The following is a 24388-nucleotide window of genomic DNA, read 5'->3' as shown; positions in this document are numbered from 1 at the left end:
TCTCTTCCTCCCATGTGGAGAACGATGGAAATGCTAGCACCAGCCCTGCCTAGTCCTTATTTTCCCGTTTTACAGATTAGGGGTGGAGGAAGCAAGCATAGGGAGGAATGTCATAATGTGCAGCACCAACTAAAGCCACAGGCAAGGGCCATCCAAGGTTGCCAACTTCCAGGTAGGAGCTGGAGTTCTGGATTTTCAACGGCTCTCCAGATGACATAAAACAGCTCCCCTAGAGGAAATATATGGTATAACATAGGGTCTAGGAGAAACAGAATTCCCTCCCAAGGTACTGCCTGAAAATCTCCAGGAATTTCCCAAGCCAGATGTCAAAACCGGACATCTGGCAGCCCTAGCAGCAACAGAAGTTCTCATGACTTGCATATCCTCTTTCATCACTTGTTACTGTCTTGTTGTGTTTTTGTTACTTCCTTTTGACCATTGTTACTTCCTTGTTTACTTGTTTTTCCTACCTGTTCCTTTCAAGTCATCTTCTGCTCCCACAGTATTGTTTTCATGTTTGCCTAGAAAATACCTTCTTTTTTATGTTTGCCTAGCCACATCCCAATTTTTTAAAAGATTTCTCAGCATTTCTAACGCATGGTATTGTTCTCAAACAAAGTCCTAGTGCCACGTTTAAAGGAACAAGGCTACACAAACCAGTCGTTTTTTTTAAAAAAGCATTTTATTATATTTGGGTATTTTCTAATTACTTGTTTACAGATTTGACTGAACCTTTCCCCCTGGCAAATGTGCATGTTCCTTTGTAAAACTCTTAACCTATGCAAATTTAGTCCAGCTGTATAAAATATAAGCTGTACCCCTGCCCTAAGCATAGGCCCTCTTCTGCGTCTGGGTTAATTTAAGATTTGGATGCCTGAGGAGGATGTGGTGACTGGTTGGGTTCATAGATAAGTAAGCAAGAAGCAAGGTAATCGCTGCTGATGTTGCTATGTTGAGCTTTTCATTCATGCTGATTATTTTTTTATTATTTATTTTACTGTACTTTATAAATATTCTGTGAGCTTCCTCAAGAACCTGTCTGACCTGCTATCCAAAAATCTGTTAAGTAAATAAAGTTTAGGGATGGTGGACAACACAAAACAAGTTTATTCAGAAATGATCAATGTTTATTTTTTTAAAAAAATGTTCCATGTCAGAATCTTAACCAATATGCATTGTTTTCTCTTACATAAACTGCACAGTTAGTTTCTGATAGTGCAGTTGTTTCCTTGTCTACTCTGATTTCATCTGAATTCGTTTCTTCATCTTCTATAGATTTTTAGTTTTAAAAATTTTTAACGTAATGTTGGGACCAGAGAATAAAGGCAAAGAGTTGGATCTTGTGAATCTATTCTACCAGCATTTGTTTATTTTCTGTGAAGCTTTCCCCTGCCATGAGAGGATCTTTCCTGCTAAAGAGCTTTTTGTATCAGGGAAAAACACTCATCTCAGAGAAAAGCCCCACAACTAGCAGAATAGACCCCTGGGATCCAACCCAAAGTCTCAATTTTAACAGGGGTGTTTGTTGGGCTGGTCATGCAGAGGTCTGCTATCGTGTCTCAAACACCTCAACGCTGTTTAGTCAGATCCTTTTATGCCATTGCTACTGATCACAGTTTAGACTTTTCTTAGCAATGTCTTTTATTAAGGGACAACATAAAGATTATAACTAACAAGCTCTGTGCATTTCTCTGTGCGGCAGCTGTTATTGCATGGAGACTCATTATCATGGCAACTCACTATTAAAATGTTCTCCCTACAGTAGGAGCTGCCACCAAGAGCGATTTAAAACAGCCTCCATTTGGCAGTCGCAGCATGCACACCAACCCCAACCATTCTATTTGTTATTCTCTAACTGCAAAAGAGGAGTTGCCTGTCTATCCATACTTTTCATTTGGACATTTCTGTATTTCGCATCCATCTGCTCTTATCATTGCTGCCATTTGGGATGATAATACTGCTGTCTGTCATCATCACCTGGTCAATTTCTGATGTGACCTTTAATATGTAGCGGTTGGGTTCTCTCCTCTCTGAGGTGTGATTCCCTGGATTGGGCCATAAAAATGAAGGCACCCGGACACAGCTATCAACAGTTTCCCATGAAAACTATATCATTAGAGGGAAGAAATATCCCACTTAAAAGAACATTTATTACTTTACTGACAGGGAGATTTATTTTTAGACAATTCTCAGACAATAGAGAGACTTTCAGACTGAAACTTCTGGAGCATATATGGTAGCTGCCACTATTTTGCTGTAAGCATTTCTCCACTGACAGCATCACCTGGGATTTTGTTCATGTCCTGGACACATTGATGACAGACCTAGCTGCTGCTCTCACTGCATCGTTTTTTGTAATTGTGCTGCTTTAGATAGATAAATGGATGGACTGATTGATGGATAGTAAAAGGCAGCTTAACTTCCATGCCCTGTACCAGTAAATACATTGCACAGTCTCTCACAATATGCTCTGTCTTTGTCTTTCGGCTTGACATTGAGTTTAGCTGATATGTCCAGTCAGAAATTTAACAGGTGTAGGTTTCCTACTTACTACTTATTCACGTAATGAATTTCTACCTGAAACACAGTTTTCCCCTACCGCTGTATGAACTGTAGTACAGTGTATGTCCAGGCAGAAATTCTGCAGAGGCAAGTTGCTTAATCGCCTGTTAACATATACTTAATGAATTTCTGCCTGGTGTGCCAACACAAGGCTTATAATAGTAGAATACTGTTTCATAAATGTAATTTAACTAATGGAGTTGCACCCTCAGCTCTGTTAATAAGGCATATTTATAATGAACATTTTGTTTATTTATTTAAATATTTACACCCCATTTTTCTCCCCAGTGGGGCCCAAATCAGCTTACAACATTGTTCTCTCCTTCTCCATTTTCTCCTCTCAATAACAATCCTGTGAGGTAGATTAGGCCAAGAAACTAGCTCAAAGTCACCCAGTGAGCATCCATGCAGAGTGGGGAGTCAAACTTGGTTCTGCCAGTTCCTAGTCCAACACTCTACCTACTTCACTACACTTAGAAGTCGTCGAACTGTTACCATCAACTTGAACGAAGGCCCAGTACATATGCAAGGGCATTCATGACGTCTCTGGTTGTTGCCGTGCGACTGACAAACTGCTGATGTGCTCGTTAAATACTGACATCATCAGTATTGGGTTGCTTTTCTTCACGCCATGCAAATCCAAGGTGCAGTGCATTGGCAATGGCATGGAGAAAACTGACCAGTCTGTGTGGAGCCACTGTGCACAACAGATCACCAGTCACCACATGATTGCATAACATACTCATAGTTGTTAACATTCTCATATGTAGCCTCCATGGGGCAGTTGTTGTGACCACCCTGTTGGCCCTAAATACTGCTAGTCAAAATATGGGTTGTTAAGTTTGGAATAGTGTTGAAATAGTTACCTGATTCCTTCTCTACAGAAACAAATTGCCTATGAGACTGTTCCAGGCCAAAGGAGTCAGTTTCAGATGTCTTAAATAGCTATGTGTACAAAAAATATCATATGGTGCAATCCTCTTGAGAATGCACATCTCAGAGTGTAAGTGAGGCATTTATTGTTTGAATGAGCCCTATAGGGGGGAAACTTCCCTTTGCTTGGAAGAATAGCATATTGGTAAGAAGAGTTCTCAAGTACCCTTAACCCTGACAAGCTAGTTTTACATAGCTGGCTTGTGATGGAAAGCATTCAAACATGTGTTCTCTCCTCTTCATTGTTTGGATTAGTACAGTGAAGAGGATTGTAGCACAAGGTAAAACTAAACTACATATTCACAATCATCTCTACTTTTGATCCCATGACCCTCAGTGTCTTTCAGACTGTGTTGTTTTTTGATTGGCTGACCAGACGTAGTGTGGAATCTGACATCCTGGACTTGGTGCTGCACAATGTAAGAAAGACTGTGTGTGTGGAAGGGTATATTTTGGGGGAAAGGGTACCTTAGAGGCAATAAGTGTGAATTAGATATTTACTCAACATCACATTCTTCCCCATATTCCTATGATATATGAAACTGTGCTATTCCCCTTCTTATCTAATGGCAGCTGGGGTGTTGTGAAAGAAGGAACAAATAGTTGCTATACAACATCATGTCTTTACAGCATGGGTATACCTAAATGTTCTTGGCAGCTGGGGAAGAATTCCACCCATCGCTACCATTTTCAGAGGCAGCTCTGTGGAAGGTGTAATGCCTAGTTCCATACTGAGAGTCTAGAAATCTGCAGTCTGCATGGGTCTGTAGAAATCCTTCCATTTTCTCATATGGTTATGGTGAAGCACTAAGGAAATCAGTTCAGTGTGATCTGAAATGTTCATCATGAATATAATACCTACATCTTATCATGCTAGATAAGTCACATAAATCAACTGTCCAGTGTCTCTAAGATTTGATCACTTGTTGATAGCTATAATGGCTTTTATGTCTGCATTCATTCACTGGGACAAGAGTAAATTTTGTGATCTTCAACCATCACCAAATATAAAAGGACATAATACATAGATATACATTTTCATGATATTCTCCATTACATAAAAACATGCATATGTTTTCATACACATTCCAAGCTGCTGTAACAAGAAGTTTCTCCTTCATAAAATGAATCTCTTCCTAATTAGTCATAACTGAATACAGTGAAGTATATCATTTTCCCAAAATCTGTTAAGAATATTAATTCATATTATTAACTGAAAACAGGTAAATGCATTTTTTACAATGTTTCGAAGCTACAGCCACTCCTGACAATTCAGAGTCAAATTCCTAATGATACTATTTTATTTGTTACAGCTCAGTCAGATTCTCCACAGTTAGTCTTCTTCCAAGAAAATACTGTTACATTCCCGCACAGGTAGCCAGATTCTATTTCCCTTACATCAGGGTTAATTTAATCAGCATAATATAATGTAATGAATCTACAGGGATCCATTAGCATTCACTGAAGGTTTTTTGCCACTAATGAATGTTACTCTGCCTTGGGGAGGTTAAACAGTGTCTAACAGTGATGATATTTTGCCAGTAGAAAATCATATCCATATTATTGCAAAGGCTTCACATAAAGATATCCCAGTCCCCCATCCCCACCCTACCTAACATATATTGTGAAAACAATCCTATTATATAAAAGGCAAGCCGTGTTGCGGATGACTCGCTTTTTATCCTGGTGCACCTGCACAGGAGCACCAGGATAAAAACTGAGTTGTCAGAAACACAGCCTCCAGAGGCTGTGGCAGCAGCGAGAAGGCTCAGCGAGGTGGCACAACTCTTCAGAGGCTGCAGCAGTGGCAGGGAGGCCTGGTGTGGTGCAGCCCTCCCAACCGTTTGCTAGAACCCATTGCACTTTTTCACGCAACGGGGTTTGTTGCTAGTACTATGATAAATTACAAATCTATATGTGACATGCTACCAGCAAACTATTTCAGTGAAGAAGCCAAAATAGATTTTCTATGTATTACAGACTACATGGGAATCACTTTGGAGTCTTGGCCACCACAGTTCAAATGTATAATGAATTAGTTAGATCACAGTGTAGTCAGACAAGAAGGCATCTTAATGGTGATCTGGTCTAACCATTTCTACTGAATCAAGATTTACAGAGCACAAAACTGCATGAAAAAAACAACGCACCCCAATGCTGGACCTTACAGCTTGTAACCAAGTAAACCACTGGCAGAATACAGCAGAAGGAAGTCCATAATAATGGCAGTCATTTAATTTAGTTTAGTGAATTTTCCCCATTCCATGTTTTGTTGTTCTGGAATTTTTCTCTTTGTTGTGTTTGACTCCTCAATTTTTGATTGTGTCTGGGAATGACCATGTGCCTACCCCTGGATTTACCTGGCTGGCCAGGAAGCCCCTTGGAGGCCACGGGGGTGATGGAGGAGCCCAGCATGGTGGTGCAGCCTTCCGGAGGCCCCAATGAGCTCTCAGAGGCGACAGGGCGGCCTGGCCCTCCGAAGGCCCACAAAGGCCACAGAAGTGGCAGCAGGGCCTGGCAAGGAGGTGCAGCCCAGGAGAGGACCAGGAGATGCGGCAGGCCCCATGAGGGCAGGGCCACCCTGAGGGATGCTGACGCCGTGGCTGGGCAAGGCAGGAGGGTGGGCCCCAGCCAGCTCCACCCTGCAGACAGGCCTTAAAAAGCCAGGGAGGGGTCAGGGGAAGGAGAGCCCCAGAAAAGCTCCAGGGACATTCAAAGTCTCTCTCTCAGACAGAAGGGAGTGGGAGACCCTGTGGGTGGATGGAGCTTGGTGGAGGGAGGAGCAACAGGGTGGCCTATAAAAGTGAACCAAGCAGGGGAAGCTGGTGAGGAGTAGTTGGGAGAGGCAAAGTGGTGGTGAGAAAGGGAGCAAGACAAGGGCAAGAGAGAAAGAGCTAGCCAACCCAGAAGAGGGAGAGAGGGTGTGAGGGTGCTGTAAACCCTCCTCCTTCCTCCAGTTCTGAGGCTTCCTCTGAGTAGAGTTCAGCACCTAGGCCAACCTGGAGGGTGTGCCCCCCCTGGCTCCAACGACATGCCGTGGAGTCTGACAGTTTATCTAGGAGTAAAAACAAAATAAAACAAATGGAACACTAAAACATCATGTCTAGCATCCACTGGACCAGTCATCAAGGCGATGAGCAAAGGACCGAGTGCCGTTTGTATCCAGACAGGCAAAGTTATGACTACTGGTGGCTGTATAAACTCCAAACCTGACTTACAAACCTTTACAGCCTTTTCAAGCCAGGGGGAGCCAGTGAATTATCTGAACAGGCAAAATCACCCTGATGCCTAAAAAAATATCACAGCCAAAGAAACCCTCTGCCCTGGAGCCCAACTGATTCACTAGTGATCGATAACAGTTCAGTAAACTAGCAGTTTCTGGACCTAACCCTTGTAGCTCTGTATTGGGATATACACTTCTGCAAGGAATCTTCCATGCACATATCCCATGTACGTGCACATAGAATTGCATGGGTAGATGGTGTGCTATACGTATACTTCTCCAGCTCAATCCATTGTTTGTTGCTTTATGCTGATACCTCAGTCAGATACGCAAATGCTGATAGGGTTAGGGAGCTGGATTTACAATTCAGTCCTAGGTATGTGGACTTAGATTGGCACCATGGCCTCAGCTTTCCCTCCTTTGTAAAAAGCAATAATATATTTCCTCAGACTTCTTTTTTTGGTAAACTGCCAGCCTACTCTTTCATTGTACAGAGATTCTCATTTTAGTTTTCTTTTCCTCTTTTTACGCAATTTGATCTCTCCTCCTCCTCTCTCATTTATAACTATTCACTCCAGCACTTATGACCTTGTGCTTACAGCACTGAATATCGGTCCTTTTCTTGTACCCAAACTATCATATTATCCGATTCTTCCCACATACGTTTACGACCCTCCATTTACATTGATCTCATTTCCATCGGATTTATTGCTTAGAAACGGGAATATAAAGTGTGTAGTTCAGGCTGGAAATAAAATACTCATCCTAAGTAGGCACTATTCCCTCTTTGTTCATTCATTCTCTTTCATGGTGTCTATAATACATGTACTCAACACACGCTTTTAATGACAGTGCTGACTGATTCCACGCCCCCCCCCCCATTTCTTCTGTTGTCCTTTGAAGGGAAAAAGCACCAGAACACTGGACTGGACTTGCAGTAAGAGGCGCTAGTGGTTTCCAGACTCCTCAATTTCACTTTGGTGTTTAATTGTCTGCATGAGCTTTTATTGCCTCATATACTTGACTCTGAACATTATCCCTTAATTTAAATAATTAGCTTCTTTAGGGCTTGCAGAACATTAAATATGAAAAGAGGCCATTGTAGCATGTTAACAACATGACTGCAATTAGTTTAAGGTCTGTTTCGTTTTAATGGAGAAATAACAGGATTTTCATTGGGGGGCTCCTAGAAAGTTTTCAGAAATAAAGAAGCACTTTTGTGGAGCAAAGTTTAGCTGCCCAGGCAATACTGAGTCAATAACTTGCGTTTTGTTTCCTAAATTTACATGCCACATTGGTGGATATACAATGTGGTTGAAAGCATAGTTACACCTTTCTAAATACAGTACAGTCAATAGTTTGAGAAGGGTATAACTATTCTTAGGATTGCATTGATAGCCTCTGTGCTAGACCAATCTGGAGTTAATTGTACGGCGCACAGAAACTACCCAGAAAGTATTCTGTTGCTGCAAGAGTAAAAGTATTACTGGAAGTTCCAGGAGGGAGAGAGATGATGAAAATTAAAAATTCCCCCCTCTACCTGAACAGATGGGATGGGGAGTTCCTTAGGCTACAGGCACAAGGGAAGAGGGAATAATTTTGGACAGCAGCCATGAAATATCATTGCAAACAGGTGTGAGGGAGGGAAGAGTGACAATGAGTAAGGGTGATAATATTTCATGGAATTATATGGTTCTTTTAATCATCAATCACCTCTTTTAAACAAATAAAAAACTGAGCTGCGTTGCAAAAAAATTCTCATACATGGCGAGAGAATGATTATTCCAGACTTAGTAGGGGCTTGATACTTTATGTAGCAAATGTCAGTGTTAATGGCAATGTTAATTTTGCACTATATTAGTGAATTCTACTCTGCCCCTAAAGCAATTGTTGAAAAATTACCAAAGGCAGAGCAAAATGAGTCTCGTGGGGAAAAGTTTGACAGCCTAAATCCCACCACCACAAAGGCTTTTTTTTGTGGAACCATGAGAACATGAAGCCAGTCTCTCCAGGTGGCCTCAGTAAGGAAAGCTCATGTGAAAGAAAGCATTCCTTGAGGCATTCTAGACCTACACCATGTGAACCTTCAAAGAGGAAAGTCAGCATTTTGAATTGGCAGCTTGGAAGCAAACTGAGAGCCAGTGAAGATAAATCATAGGTATAATGTGCTTTAACCAGCTCGCTCCTTTTATACACCTGAAGCTGCCTTCTGCTGAGTGAGACCATTGATTTATCAAGGTCTGTGTTGTCTGGTCTGACTAGCAGTAAGTCTCAAGGGTCTTGGGGAAAAGATTTCCATGTTTGTTGCTGCTGCTACTTCACCATGTATAGCTAGTTACTAGCTATCTTAATTGCCATGATTGGCTAGTGATTTTCTTACCTCTCTTAATTGTGTCAAAATTGCCCCCCCCCCTCCTCTGCAGGACTTATTTAAATTAGTGGATGATCAAAAGATTGATTTGTTTTGGGCTCTGCTTTCTTTCTCCTCATTTCTACAGTGTGTGTCTTATTGTATCCTTCACTAACCTTGCACATGTTCCCACATTTGTTTTCCTTTTGTGATGTCAGTTTCTTATAGGATAGACTTCCTTAATCATTATAAAGAGTATTTCTCCTATCAAGACTTTGATAGAAGGGTGTTGGCAGTTCTTGCTAAAGCCAAAATGACAGCTGGGCTAGCAACTAAAAATGGCTTCAGGAAATCCTGTCTAGCAGTCTTTATTATAATTGTGGCATAATTCCAAGGCTAGCAAGACAGAGTTCATGCTGTTCAGTCAGAAATCATGGACATTCCTCCAGTATGGCACTCTTCACGTAGGCTTAGGCATTCAATCTGATAGAAAGACATATCTTTGCTTACTGTTTTTAGATGTCACCTAATGTAACCTGAAGCAAGAACTATGGAACACAACGTTCCTCCTCCCCTCCTCCTCCTCCTCCTCCTCTGTATAGGAAAAGCAACAATGGACAGCTTTGAATTTAAGCCAAGTACAAGGAAGTATATTTTGGAAAGTTATAAAGATAGCAATACCAGGTTTTGTATTTGGCTTTTTATTAGGGGTGCATAACCTTTTCGTTGTTGTTCTTTTAGGGCTTGTCTAAGAGTCCAGATTCTTCCAGCCTGAATTCTGTTTTTTTTAAATTAGATTCACCTGTTTCAACTGAATTGGGGGGGGGGTAGTGTTTTGCTGCTTTTCCAATCACTTGTAATGGTTCCTGTCATAAAATTATGTGAGGGTATGTTATTAGAGGATTATTCCTCTAAACACTGTAGAACCAATGGCTGAGCGAATTAAGAATTTTACTTTTGACGTTCATCTTAGATTAATACAATACTATAGAAGAAAGTAATACAGAGAGCTAAAAGAAGAGACATAAGCCATTATGGCAGTAGGAACATCTGAGGGCTTGAGTAAGGATTCGTTCCTACCTCGGATCTTCTGGCATCCCCAAGAAGTGGAGAAGTGGTTTGTGCTCATTTAACATCAATATTCGTTTTTAAAAAAAAATGTTGTTCTTTTTGCTTTAAATAATGTGTTGGGTCTGGCAAAAGGACCATGCAAGGATGCCCAGTCTTCCTGGCTTCTTCTCCCCCCACCCACCCCCGCACAGCCATTTTCAACTAATCATCTCAGAGCTTAAATTGAACTTAAGATGGTTTAATTTGAACCATTTTAGAGCTAAAACCATCTTAGAGCTGTCTCGAACTCTGGTTGCCCACTGCTACTTGGAGTAGTAGCAGGGGGAAAGTGAAAAATTAATTTAAAAACACAGTGGTGTTGTGATAATGAAAGTGTCACTTCCAGGAAAATCTAGGAGTGATGACAGGTAATTCTAGGAATTGCCAGAAACAATAGTTTTACCATAGAATTTACAGTGATTCCTTGAGCTACGTATCATCACACCTGAGTTTTCACTGGAAGTAATGTCATGCTTGTGTTGCTGTGTGGAGAGTGGTTGCAAAAGTGCCCATAAATAGTTCTAGCACACATTATATACTTCTATAGACAAAGAATGTAGGCAAATGTATGTAATAGTAGTGATAAGTTAAATGGTCTACTTTATTTCTTGACTTTGAATCACAAACTCCCAGTTTAGTGTTCCTGTTTATTAGACCTAACTGTTCTAACCCTTCTTGTACTCAGAAATAGAGATGGGCACGAACTGCATTATGAACTTCAAAACCCCACAAAATAGGTGATCGCGTGATCATGATCCAGCAGTTCATGATTGTCCATGGCAAACGAACTGGCATTCGGAAGAAGCCTGGTTCGGTGAGTTTGGCCGCGGTTCAGGCGTCATCAATCAATTCCCCTGGAAACGGAGCTGGGGGAATGCCTGACCTGTGTCTGCGCTCCTTCTGTCGCCCTGGAAACCCACATGGAAGCCCAGCTTACCTTGATCGGCAGGTCTTCCTTCCAACCATGGAGCTGCAAAGCGGTTACAAGTTGGGAGAAGACACCTGTGGGAGGGGGGTGTTCTGTAGCCATGGGCACTCCAATCTCATCCCTGCAAACCCTGATAGGCTGCTCTGACAGCGAACCACAGACCTTCTGCGTTGCTCAATGGGACCTCAGCTTATAAAAAGCACTGGGCTCCCAGGCTGGGTTTCACTTTCAGCAAGCAGTGGAGTGTGACAGAGCTGTTGCTTGCTACTTGCTAGCCTTTGGGGAGAGAGACAGAGAGTGTTTAATTGACCTTGGATTTTGGGGATAGGCATCTGTCTCCTCTAGTAAGATCCCTATTGCAATCTTGACCAAACTTGTGTGCTGGCTGGAGGAGAGTCTGCTACACATTCTCTGTGAATATGGGCTCTCTAAGTGCAAGGGGGGCCGTTCTGGTGCCCGCGAACTGCGAACCAATTCGGCAACGGAAAATGTTCGTTGTGGTTCGCAACTTCAGGATCATCGTCGTCACCAAACCACGAACTGCTGATTCATTAAATGTTTTTGGTTTGTGCCCATGTCTACTCAGAAACTCTATGTCCTGTTTTCCTAAGACTCTCTCATCAGGATAGAACATTAATTACAACCTTTGGTATCATCATATAGCACCTAATAGAAAATTATTTCAGCAAAGGACATTTTGCCAATGGAATCACCATTGGCTTTGGTCTAAATTTAGAGTTGCCACTTATGTCTTGGGATACTCTTGGAAGTTTGTGAACAGTATGTAGGGAAGGTGAAGGTTGTGGAGAAGAGGGAATTCAGTGGGGATCTGATGCCATATCCATCCTCCAATGCTGCCATTTCCGTGAAGAGAACTGATTTCTGTAGTCTGGGGTTCAGTTGTAATTCCAGGAGAACTCCTGGCCCTATCTAATTTTAAGGGTCAAGGCCATCAACAGAATCGCAATTTCCATGCCATTGTGGACAATGAAAGACTTTTGCCTGAGAACATGGTGCTGTACTGTGGATTTCAATCAGAATTTTTAAAAGATTTACCATAGAATCCTTTCTAAGGCCACTGCTCTGCTCCTTTTCTAAGACTGACTACAATTCTCAGCTAATTCTCTAGTGTGCTTTTATTTGCATTCTCAACTAATATTTTATATAGCAAAGGTTACATCTTTTCTTCCTCTTCTAAGATTAGCAAAGGTTATTATAGGCTACACACCCATAACTTTACATTCAGGGAACATAGCTGCATTATATGATGGTATAATTTTGCCTAATTTTTATTGTTCATGTATAAATTTACAGTGACTGTGTCCTTTCCATAAATTGCTTTCATGGCCCATTATTCCAGCCTTTTCATGAATTTCTCAAAGATTGCATCCATAATTTTTTTCATGTAGTGAAGTTACTAAATTACAAAGAGATTGAGAATCAAACTACATCACCAGCAAAATAATGAGGTAGAGTTTATGTGAGACTCTATTGCTTAAAACTAGACAATGGATTTTAGTAATATTTTTAATGTTCTTTCTCTCGTAGTTTCCCTATTTTATTAGTATTCTACATGCTGTTGGGGTTTTCTTTTTGAACATGCAGGGGAACTCATTGGGCCATGTAATGTCCAACCACAAATATCACTAATATAGAGACTGATCTATCCTTAAGTGTTTGTATTTCTAAGCTTGTGGCAACCAAAAAAATCCATACACCAGAATGAGTATAGTTGACAGACCATTTTACTGTATTAAAAATAATTAAACAATTGGAAGGGGATAGGATATGTAGTGATCAGTCCTTGGAAAATACAATTGTACAACTGGCACAAGAATGAGTGAATTTCCAAGTTGAAGGTCGTAATCATCATAATTATACTGGGAAGTAAAAACCCCTGATTTTTTTTCCTCAGTAAATATTAACAGGAACCTTGTGGCACACTGAAATTTTTACCCAGGTGGAAAACAGAATGCCTCCACTGTATTTAGGAGCTTGCACACAATGCCATGCTCTTTGCTAGCACAACTGGTGGAGCTCCCAGAGCTGTCCCTTTGAAGCCAGGGCAGAGAGAAGCCTTCTCCTCTCCAACTTAAAAAGTAAGTGGCATGCCAGCTGCAGGCAGAACCTCCATGCAAAAGCTGTGCCTGCAACCAGTCCATGGAGGTGACAGGTGGCATTAAGCGCCAGCATCTCTCAATGGAGGGAAAGCCCCTTTTAGAGGGCTTTCCTTCCCTTTTACAATTGATTTACAGCTCAACTGTGAGCTGTGGCTCAGCTGTTGCGGGGAGGATGTGGCTGGGTTGCAAGGGTTTCCTGCCGTTTCTCATCATGTCAGTGCTTTTGTGCTGACATGACAAGGAAGGAGTGGGGAGGGGTGGCACCAACAGCAATAATAATAACTGTGCTTATATACCACTCTTCTAGACAGATTTGTGCTCCATTCAGAGTGGTGAACAAAGTCATTGTTACTATTATCCCCAGATTCCCCACAGCTGGGGCTGGGTGGAGTGGCTTACCCTACTGAGGATGGAGTACTGAGATTTGAACCAACAGAGTGCTTATTCTCAGCCCAGCCACTTAACCACTATGCTGCAGCAGCAATGTGGGGAGGGTGTGTGTATATGTGGATGCCATTCCTGCACGCCTCCATCCTGCTTGCTACTACTTGCAAACCAAGGAGGGCAGCTTTTACCACCCTCAATGAGTCTAGAATCCAGCCAAATGCTCTAGTTAGTCTCTTATATATTGTAAACACATTCATGTGTGTGCATACACGCACCAAGGTTATGAAGAAAAAAATAGCCAAGGGACATAAAATAGTGAGGTATAATGATGTAAAATTCAGATGTAATCAAGAAAAATAGACAGAAAATTCATAATAGCAGAATCTGGTGATAACATAATTTCCCTAGTTTTTGTAGGTTGGTTAACAGTTTTTATGGCAGAGGTTCTGAAGTCAAGTCCATGGGAGATGGTGTCAGACAGATGGTGTGTGGGCAAACTGAGAGGTCTTCATGGCAGGGTGCATTGTTGTATTATCAGGGATAATATTCCTGGTGCCTTTTAGTTTATGGATCTCAGCATCCATAGTGACCAAGGTGTTATTCTTGGAAAGATTATCAGTGGTTTTCAGGGTCTTTAGGAAGCAGTGTCTTGCAAATAACTAGGGGTGCCGATGACATAAGGACTGAGATACAGTCCATATAGGCTGAAACTCCTGTGGTGATCATGTCAATGCAAACTGTTAGAATTGGACTAAAAAATAAAAATAATGTGATGCGTTGCTTGCTTAATTTTCAGAAATGCTTAAAACGACAGTGGACTAATGCTAATTCATTGCTAATGAAAATACAATTACCAACTCCAGATTGGAAAATTCCTAGATATTTGGGAGTGGATCCTGGGGAGGGTAAGATTTGTGGAGGGAAGAGATGTCAGTGGTGTATAATGTCATAGAGTCCACCTCTAAAGCAGCCATTTTCTCCAGGGGAACTGACCCGTAATCTGGAGATCAGTTGTAATTCCAGATCTCCATGACCCACCTGGAGGTGGGCAAACTTAAATAGAAAGGGAATAGAAATGGTATTCTTATAGTACACAGTGGTGTTTGGGTGGTTCCTATAATTATCAAAAACTTATTCACAAAAGCCAATTCCTTTGAATAGATGCAGGCATAATTAATTATTAGATATAGTTGACTCATACTTCAGAAGGGCTTTGTGCATCTATTTAACCTTCTAGGAAAGACGGGACCATTACCGTAGTTCATCTGAGACATTATCCGCATGAAAACGTCCTTGGATATACTCAAGGATCACCATGTAACGAAAAAAAACTAAAAGTACTTTTTGTTGTTGTTTTGTTTCCAGTGAGGTTACTTCTAAGTAACTGTGCCTAGAATTGAAGTTTCAGTTTCTTCTCTATCTAGGGATGTAGAGTTTTTGGTTTCTTTTAAGAATTTACCTATTCTAAAGCCTCAGGTTAGAATAGGATACAATTTAAAGTAAATGAAAGTTTTAGTGTATATTGAAGGACATTTCACAGCCAAATTCTTATGTTAGTATTTTATCAGTTAAGAAGGTTGTTTAGGACAAAAACTTTTTGACTTACAGTTTCCTAAGTAACTTTGTATTCCTGCTTTTTTCGGCCACTTTTACCTTAGAAATAGAAAAAAACCTTCCAGTCATTTCCTATAGACAAGGATGTTCTGTATCATTCTTATCAGAGGATGTTCCATATCATTTCTCTTTTTGACATTTCTATTTATAGGCTCTGATTTTCCAACACTAAGGACATAAGGACATGTAGGAGGCAAACACAAACATGTAGGCATTCTGAATATGTCACCTATTATCAGGAAACAAAAGCAACATAATAAAGGGGCAGAGAAATGTTTTAGAAGCCTCACTATGATCTTCTTTTGTCTTGCACGCTTTGGGCAAAAAGTCATATTTATGTATTTCATTAGCATCAGTTGCTTGATAAAAGGCAAACTATAGCCCTGCTCAGTCATTATGATTTTGGTTCTCTTGTCTCATGTAACAGGAGAATGTGCAATGTGTGATCCTGTCAATATGTGTGGTTGCCATTTTGTAGGAATAGGGCAATGCATGTATTTTGCAAGTTTGGTACACTTTTTTTAGAAAGTTTCTGATTTCATATACCAATATTGGAAAATACATGTGCTGCTCCATTCCCACAATATGACAACTGTGCATATCAAGAGGACTGTATTCCTCTCATTCATCTAAAACACAAGATGGGAGCACCATACCTTCTTCAGAAAGGTTGCCATGCCTTCTTCTCCAGAAAGAATACAGTTTAAGGAATGTCTTGAGGTTATTGGATGGAAAGGGGGAGGTGGCTGAAGATTTATTTTACTTACAATAAAAAAGGTTTAGAAATAAGCCCCGCCTGTCCCAGCCATCGCAGGTCATCAAGCACCTTCCTACCTTTAGTATCAAACCTTTCCCAGTTTTTTTGTCTCACCTCCAAAGACAGACATCAGGTTATTGTTTTTGGGCAGATGATGCCATCTTGCCCCAGGGCACATTCCAAAATATAATTGAGCTACCTTCTAGCATAGTTGTTTGCATGTTCTAGACCCATGCACCCCCAGATTGCATGTCTGAGCCCCCGTCTTCTTGCCACAAAGCACTGGTTGCTCAACGCAGCTCTTCTCTATGGGCATCCTCCTCTCCTAGACTGGTAAATATAACCCTTCCCTGAATCTCTTTCCCTTTTTTCTCCTAGCTTTCTAGTTAGCTCTATGTGTATATTGTGTGCTATTTCCCATGTGTTGCTACCAATTCAGTAAAAACCATTCCCATTGAACATCTTATTTTTATTGAGTTCTCTAGAGGAATGATCCCCATATACATTGATAGAAGAATCTTGCTAGTTACCCCCTCTCGTTGCCTATCCTTGCATGCTAATTCCTCCAACTCACAAGGAGACCCACCCACCCACCCCAAACTCCAGAAATTTCCTGTCCTGAAGTAGGCAACTCTATTTAGGATGGAGAGCCACTACTGATGTTAATTTGGTTGTCAACCCCAGCTTGGAAATTCCTGGAGATCTGGGAATGGTCCCTGGTTTGAATCTCCACCCAAGTGTGCTTGGATGACCTTCGGGTTGTCACACGCTCTTGAGAGGATAAAATGGAGGAGAGGAGAATGATGTATGCTGCTTTGAGTCCCATTGGGGACAAAGGTGGGGTATAAATGAAGTAAATAAAATAAATAAAATGCTCTTTTTGGAATGTGTGTGTGAGAGTGAGAGGGAGATTTAGTTCTAGTTACCATTCTTGAGCACAGGTCAAAAGCAGTGTAAAATAAACAGTGTACTAATGTAGCACTTTCTAAAATTATTTTAAAATTACCTAAAAATAATATAAACTATACATTCCTATAGAGTGAAAATTTTTAGTTGAATGTTTTCATGGTAAAAATACCCATTGTTTAGCAAATATAAAGAAGTATTAATGGAGAACATTAATACTTCTGCAGTTGTGTCAATGCTCCCTCCCCCCGAAGATGGGTTATGATTAGAGATGGGCACGAGCAGCAATACGAACTAAAAAACCCCATGAACAGCCCAATCTGCCGTTCATGAACAAGCTGTTTGTGAGGCCCCATTCTAAATGAACAGGTGGTTGTTGCAAGCCTCCGTTCCTGTTTGTCAAGCCAGACAGTCTGGCACCTGCAATCAATTCTCATGGCAACTCAGGCAGGGATTGTATGAACTCTGTCTGAACTCCTACTGTTGCCCTGGAAACCTCAATCTAAGCCCAATTTAGCTTGATAGGCAGGTCTTCCTTTCAAGAGGGAATAGAGCTCCAAATTTGTTACAAGAAGAAAAGAACAGCGGGGAGGGGGGCTCCCAGCTCTGGCTTTCAGGGAGAGACAGCAGCTGTTAGAGAGACAGGGTGAGTGCATTAGAGCTTGAATTTTCTTTGTGTGGTGGGATAGGGATCTACTTCTTCAGGTTCCAGGGCTGCTGCCAGGCTCTGGGGCCAAGCTATTAATTATTATTGGTACCTTTCCTGCTGCCTGCTCAGGTAGGGTTTCTGGGAGTGGTGTGGTAGAGATCTACCCCTTCAGGTTCCAGGGCTGCTGCCAGGCTTTGGGGCCAAGTTGTTATTTATTATTGGTACATTTCCTGGTGCCTGCTCAGGTCAGGTGTCTGGGAGTGGTGCAGTAGGAATCTTGATGGCTGGAGGAGAGCCTGCTGGTCCCCACGTACAACGAACAACAAACATGTTCATGACAGGATCATATTGGTCAGTGTTTGTTGTTCGTTGTTCATGGATGGCAATGAACAACAAACACCATGTTTGGGTTTTTTTTCTGTTCGTGCCCATGTCTAGTTATGAGCTAAAGATATATGCTGAAGATGCTGTCTAGTTATGAGCTAAAGATATATGCTGAAGATGCTTCGTATCATTCACATGTTGTAGCAGCTGCACTCAAATGTTATCTTCATCAAAAGAGAAAAAATGAACTTAAATTTTTAACACACACACACCACAAAGATTTCAAGTTTTGCTCAAGGTTTTGCTTGCTTGTCGTCTATAGATAATGAAGAAATCAGACTGGCTTCAGACCTGATGCCTACCAAGGCAAATGATAGATTCTATGTAAAATTTTGAGGTACAGTCAGAGAAGAGAGGGGAATGTCCTTGAATCTGTTTTGATTTCTGTTACGACGTCTGTCTGCATATATGCCTATTCTATTGTTGTGAACAAATTAAGTTGTTTATTACAGGTTAGTTCAGAAATACTCTGTTCACTCAAATGCAAGACTAGGTTTTTTTCTGTGTATGTCATCAAAAAAACATGAGGCTGTCTTACATTTGAATACAAGTTGTAGTTATATCCAGTAATCAAAATTTTAAAATCTATAATTTTTAAGGAGAGTCTTTTTCAGTTTAGGGTCACCTTCCTTTTGAATAAATATGTACTATATAATTTACTTTATCTACCCTTAGAGCCCCTTGTGGCCCTCGTTATGTTTCCTTAGCATTGTATTGTGCAGGGGATCAGTTGTATAAGCACTGTAGAGAGATAGGCGAGTAAGCTGCAGTTATAATTAACAGACCCCCCCCCCCGCTTCCAGCAAGATTTTTTTTCTGGGTGTATACTTGAAACTAGCTGCAATGTCTTATGTGTGTCTGATACAGCAGTTAGGTTTGGGCAACAAACTGAGGATTATACAAACCACAAATTATTGTCTGAACACAGCCTGTATCTCATATCAGAGTGTCTTTCAGAAGAACAGCATAGTTTTTTGATGCTACCGGATTTGATTGGTCACAGTTTCCACAAAATACTTAATGCTAGACTTACTTGGTTAACTCATAGACTTTAAACTAATTTTGTGAAAGTTTCCAAAGAGAAAGTTACCTGTCACGTTTTTGAACAGGGTAAAATGTCTGCTTCTAGAGTCCATATGGTTTTACTCCTACTAATTAAAATAATTAAATAAAATAGGATTTTAATGTAGGTATCTTCATTTTACAAAGCAGGGATCTGCGTTAATTACTTGCACTTTCTAATGATTAGCATTTGAATCTTTTATTTGCACACAATGACTTACGATCTCTATAACTATTACTAGGTTATTCATTTGTTTTGCTTCCATAGAGTACAATTTATATTGCTATGTAGTGGGATAAAAAGGTCTGCTGGTATTTGAAACTTTCTGAACCTGAAAATGCTGATCTCAGTTCAGTGACTTTAGTTATTTATATACATGAGATCACTCATACATAGTAGGGATTTGTGCGTGAGTTTTGTAATGGCAGTTCCCCCCGTGCTGCATCAGAATCTTCTCTGTGCACAAATACATTTAAAGAAGCATGACAGGAACACTGCTGTTTGAGAAATACAACTTGTGCCCATCTTGAGATTCAAGTTATGACCAGCAACTATTTGTCCGTTGTTTAAGTATTAGAAGCAATGTGTTTTTTCTTTAAGTGCCACACTGTATAAACATCTCTTTCTCTCATATGCTTTACTATGAGGAAGGGTGTGGAGCCCAGCGGCAGCCATTAATCGGCCTGGTGGCTCTCAACAGCCTCCAGATGGGCAATGTGGCAGCCTGCAGTTCAAACACCTGGCCAGCCAAATGGTAGTGGGCTGGTTGGGCTTCCATTGGGAGGGGTTCCTTGCCAGCAGACTTGGAGGGTGAGTCTTCTCTCTGGTTCACTGGCTGGATAAAAAGCTGCAGAGCCAGCTGGGCATTCAGCTCTTGGCTCCTGGACTAGCTTCCCACTATCCCACCTTTTTTAAAAAATTTTTTTTTTTATTGGTGAGTACATAATTAATACATACATTCCCCATCTTACCTATAATATATCAACCCCCACCCTTTCCCTCCCCCCTCCTTGTAGACTTCCAACAGCTTTCCAACCCTTATCTTATTACTTAACTTATTTTCAACTAAATTCTTCTAAATCATATATATATATTATATCTCTTACTCTAAGCATTTTCAGATTCTTTTATACATACTTTATCAAATCCACTAATATATCTATTCTCTACGTCACTATTTAAACTATATATTTCTTAATAAAGTCTCCTTAATAATAATACTAGCTTAGATTAATTAATAACTACATTTTCCCATTACTGGTAAAGTTACTTCTCTGTTCTGTTTATAAAATCACGAATTAATAGTTCTCAAACTGCCACAATCCTCCTTTCACATCCCATTTTTTTCTAAGTATTGTTTCAGTTTCCCCCAATCTGCAATATATTCTCCTGGAACAAGGTCTTTCAGTTTCTTGTCATTTTATCCATTTCTGCCATGTACAGCAATTTGTATATCCAATCTTCTATAGTTGATATTTCTTGCACTTTCCATTTCTGCGCGTATAAAAGTCTTGCTGCTGTAATCATATAAAATAACAATGTTCTGTACTGCATTGGAACATCTTCCATTCCCAAGTTCAGTAGCAACAATTCTGGGTTCTTATTTATTTGGGTTTGTAGAACCTCATTAATTGCTTCAATTATATCTCCCCAGTATTGCTTCGCTACCTCACAAGTCCACCACATATGATATAATGATCCTTCATGCTTTTTACATTTCCAGCATTTGTCTGACATATTAGCATTTCCTAGCGCAATTTTCTTTGGTGTTAAATACCACCTATACATCATTTTATATACATTCTCTTTGATATTGGTACAAGTTGAAATCTTCAATGTATTTTTCCACAAATGCTCCCATGATTCCATTGTTATTTCTTTATGAAAGTTTATTGCCCATTTCACCATCTGGACTTTGACTGTCTCATCTTCCGTATGCCATTTTAGAAGTATTTTATAAATTTTTGAAATTTCTTTTTTACCTTCTTGTAAAATCACTTCTTCTAGTTCCGAGTTTTTCAGTCTTATTCCTCCCTTTAAACAGTCTGAGTTGTAAAGATCTCTAATTTGCCTGTATTGGAACCATCCGTAATGAGAAGATAACTCTTCTTCCGTATTTATTTTTAACACCTAAGTGGAGTAAGGAAAGAGAGAGATTTATTATTCCTATTATGTTGAAAGAAAAGCTTCCCTTCCTTCCTTGGGCAATCTCAGTGTTATTGTCTGATAACTTTCCTGACAATCAAACCTCTGCTATAGTGGCTTCCTTTTTAGCCACGGTGATAAAGAAACAAAATCTTCATGAGTTTAGATAGTTTAAAGTGATAATGACGAGTTATGTCTGTGTGAATTGGGTATGTTCAAGTGTACAGTTCATATTTTGTTGGTGTTTGTATGGCTTATGGCTTCGGCCGGAAAAGCAATAAACATATTATTATTATTATTTTTAACATTTTATGTTCCGTCAACATTATCTCTTTGTAAGTTAAACATTGTTGTTCATTATAGACAGCTCTCGGATCTATTACTTCATATGGTACTACCCATGAGGGGATGCCATCTTCCATATAGACCTTATATTTCTTCCAGATTGTGAAAAGGCTTCTTCTAATATAGTGATGCAAAAACATAGAGTCCGCTTTAACTTTATCGTACCACAAATAGGCATGCCATCCAAACAGTTTTTTATATCCCTCCAAAGCCAGCAGTTTACGGTCTTTTAACGTTATCCAATCTTTTAGCCAAACCAAACAAATTGCTTCATAATATAATCTTATATTTGGAAGTTGCAGTCCACCTTTCTTTCGAATCTTGTAATACTTTCATTTTCACACGGGGTTTCTTGCCTGCCCACACAAATTCTGAAATTCTTCTTTGCCATTTATCAAATTGTTTGAAGTCTCGGATAATTGGGATTGTTTGCAATAAAAACATCACACGTGGTAACACGTTCATCTTCACTGCTGCTATTCTTCCCAACCATGACAAAATTAATTTATTCCATTTTATCAAGTCTCTTTCTATTTGTAGCCATAGTTCCTCATAGTTGTTTTTAAATAGGTCTATATTTTTCGCAGTCAGCTCAATCCCTAAATATTTCACTTTGTTAGTTACCTCACAGTCTATTATCTCCATTAGTTCTTGTTGTTTTTGCTTTGTCATATTCTTACACAATATCTTCAACTTCTTTTTGTTCACATAAAATCCAGCCAAATCTCCAAATTCCTTTATTTTATCTAATATTTTTGGCATATTGTATATTGGATCTTCGACTATTAACATTACATCATCCGCAAATGCTCTGACTTTGTAGGAGAATTCCTTTATTTTTATGCCTCCCCACTATCCCACCCTTGTTTTAGGGATTGTTGGGTGTTTGTGTTGGCTCTTGGGTTACAAAATCTCTGCTTATGATATTGGTCATTGTACTTCTGTCACAACTTTGTGAGTGGTGGTTTTGGAGTTGGGCATAGATCCTTTCGTGGGGGAAATAGAACCATGAGACCAGTTTCCCCATCCTTGAGGATCCCCTTAATGGATCCGGGGGGGGGGGGTGAGCATTGCAGGGACAAGCCCAGTTGGGGGTTATTGGGGCATGCTCACTCCCAGGTGGCAGGGGAATCTATACAGAGGTGTATGCCTCTGTGGAATCCTACAGACTGTCATCCTGTGGTTTCCCCTCTGGCAGGCGGGCTGAAGGAGTTGAAGGGGTCATTGGCCTGTAGGTGGGTCGGGCAATGTGTGGGATCCGTGCTCTATGTGGCACCAATGCTCTATAAGCTGTAACCAATAAAATTGTGGCCTGCCAACAAAGTGTCTGTGTCTTCTGTTGCCTTGCTCTCATCCCTCATCCCCTGTGATGCTGGGCCTTCAAATTAATTTGCAATGAGACAATGGAATATTCACATGGTTTCTTTTGTAACACTCCTTTCCAAGATCTGAAGGGTCTCATCTGTTTTAGCCAATTAACAAAGCCATAATCTGGGATGCTGTTTGAGGACCAAGGTCCATGGGAATCTGTGCAGTCCTTCATACTTCACTTTATCTGAACAACAAATTGTTGCAATGAAGCCTATCTACTTTCTGTCATCCTTGTATGTTAACAGTGCATTGAAGTTTGGCATTTAACACTTGAGTGCCACTCTTCTATCTTGATAATAACCAAACTGAGAATCCAGAAGAGCTAACAGTAGTAAATGGATCATCTACTGGAAAGATAATGAAGAGGGCCTACTTTGAAGAACAATTGTTGTTATGTCCATAATAACATTTTAGCTTCAAGAGTGAATCCTTAATTATGTTTTGCAGGATATGAATGATTACTCCCCAGTATTCAGCAAACCCTTATACAGGGGAATGGTTGCTCCTGATGCAGTCAAGGGCACTGTTATCACAACCGTTTCAGCTGTGGATCAGGACCCCCCGGTAAGCATTTTTTTTCTTAATACACTGTTCCCAAGAGGGTTTTTAAAAAATAAACACACAAAAGTGGTCATCTTAATCCTCTAAAGAATCAAAGTGAAAACTATGGTTTTTAGACAACTGTAGCTCCTATGCATTTTTATGCCGGCTGGTTGTTTGTCATCATGAGCATAAACTATATTTCAAATTATTAATCCAAAAGCTGACAAAGTTATAATGCAGAGGATAGTCCCCCCCCTCCTATTCCCATCCTGTTTTCTCTTATGATAGCAGGATTTCTACAAGCAGGAATGAGCAGGAAGAAAAGCTATGCCAGCTTGTACTTGGAACATCTCAGTGGTTTATACAGAAAGAATAGGGAAACTATTCTTGATTTGTAATCATTGCAGGTCTCAGTTTACGTTTAAGAGACAGACAATCTGGTCAGAATCCCCCCCCCTTTTTTTGAAAATACAGCTGGAATTCAGCATAGCCGGTTTGCTTCAAAGTGTCTTTCCATCAGTATCTGTTTTCTGATCAGTCTATTTCATTTGTGTATTTCAAATATGCATACCTGGGACTGCTGACCACAGCTCTTAAGGTAGCTCCATGACTTAGCATTTGGTCAAAAGCATTGTGCTATGAAGTTTGATTGTTGAATTATTCTGATGGGTAGTCGCTGGTTTGCTTATCAAAACACTGATGAGCATAGATAGCCAAAAGCTACACTGTAGGGATTCTAAAGAAAAAAGAAAAGGTATCTGCCAGATAGGTTTAATGTTAACGGCTAATATGCACTTTTTCATAGTCTTGTCTGATAGAGAGAGAGAGACTGTATTGGACTAGTCTAAGGAACTGAATGCATGTACTGAGACAATTCCATTATTTATCCTGATTAGAATTTCTGTGTCAATGCAATGGCCATTAATACTGCTTCCATGGAGTAAGGCAGAAGAAACCACAAAACAGTACTGAAAAGACCAATTTACCCTCTGCCATTA

General features: G+C 40.2%; 1 protein-coding gene across 2 annotated transcripts in view; it reads left to right on the top strand.

Moving 5' to 3' along the window:
- Positions 1 to 24388, top strand: part of PCDH15 (protocadherin related 15) — a 521765-nt gene that overhangs the window by 363171 nt on the left and 134206 nt on the right. For both annotated transcript variants that reach the window (XM_054983659.1, XM_054983658.1), the window contains one exon: positions 23295 to 23411. In XM_054983659.1, the coding sequence (XP_054839634.1) occupies positions 23295 to 23411 (117 nt within the window). The remainder of the gene's footprint in view (positions 1 to 23294; positions 23412 to 24388) is intronic.

The sequence above is a fragment of the Eublepharis macularius genome, chromosome 6 (genome assembly GCF_028583425.1).
Source record: "Eublepharis macularius isolate TG4126 chromosome 6, MPM_Emac_v1.0, whole genome shotgun sequence".
In the NCBI taxonomy this organism is placed as follows: Eukaryota; Metazoa; Chordata; class Lepidosauria; order Squamata; family Eublepharidae; genus Eublepharis; species Eublepharis macularius.
This window is presented reverse-complemented; position numbering and strand designations above follow the sequence as displayed.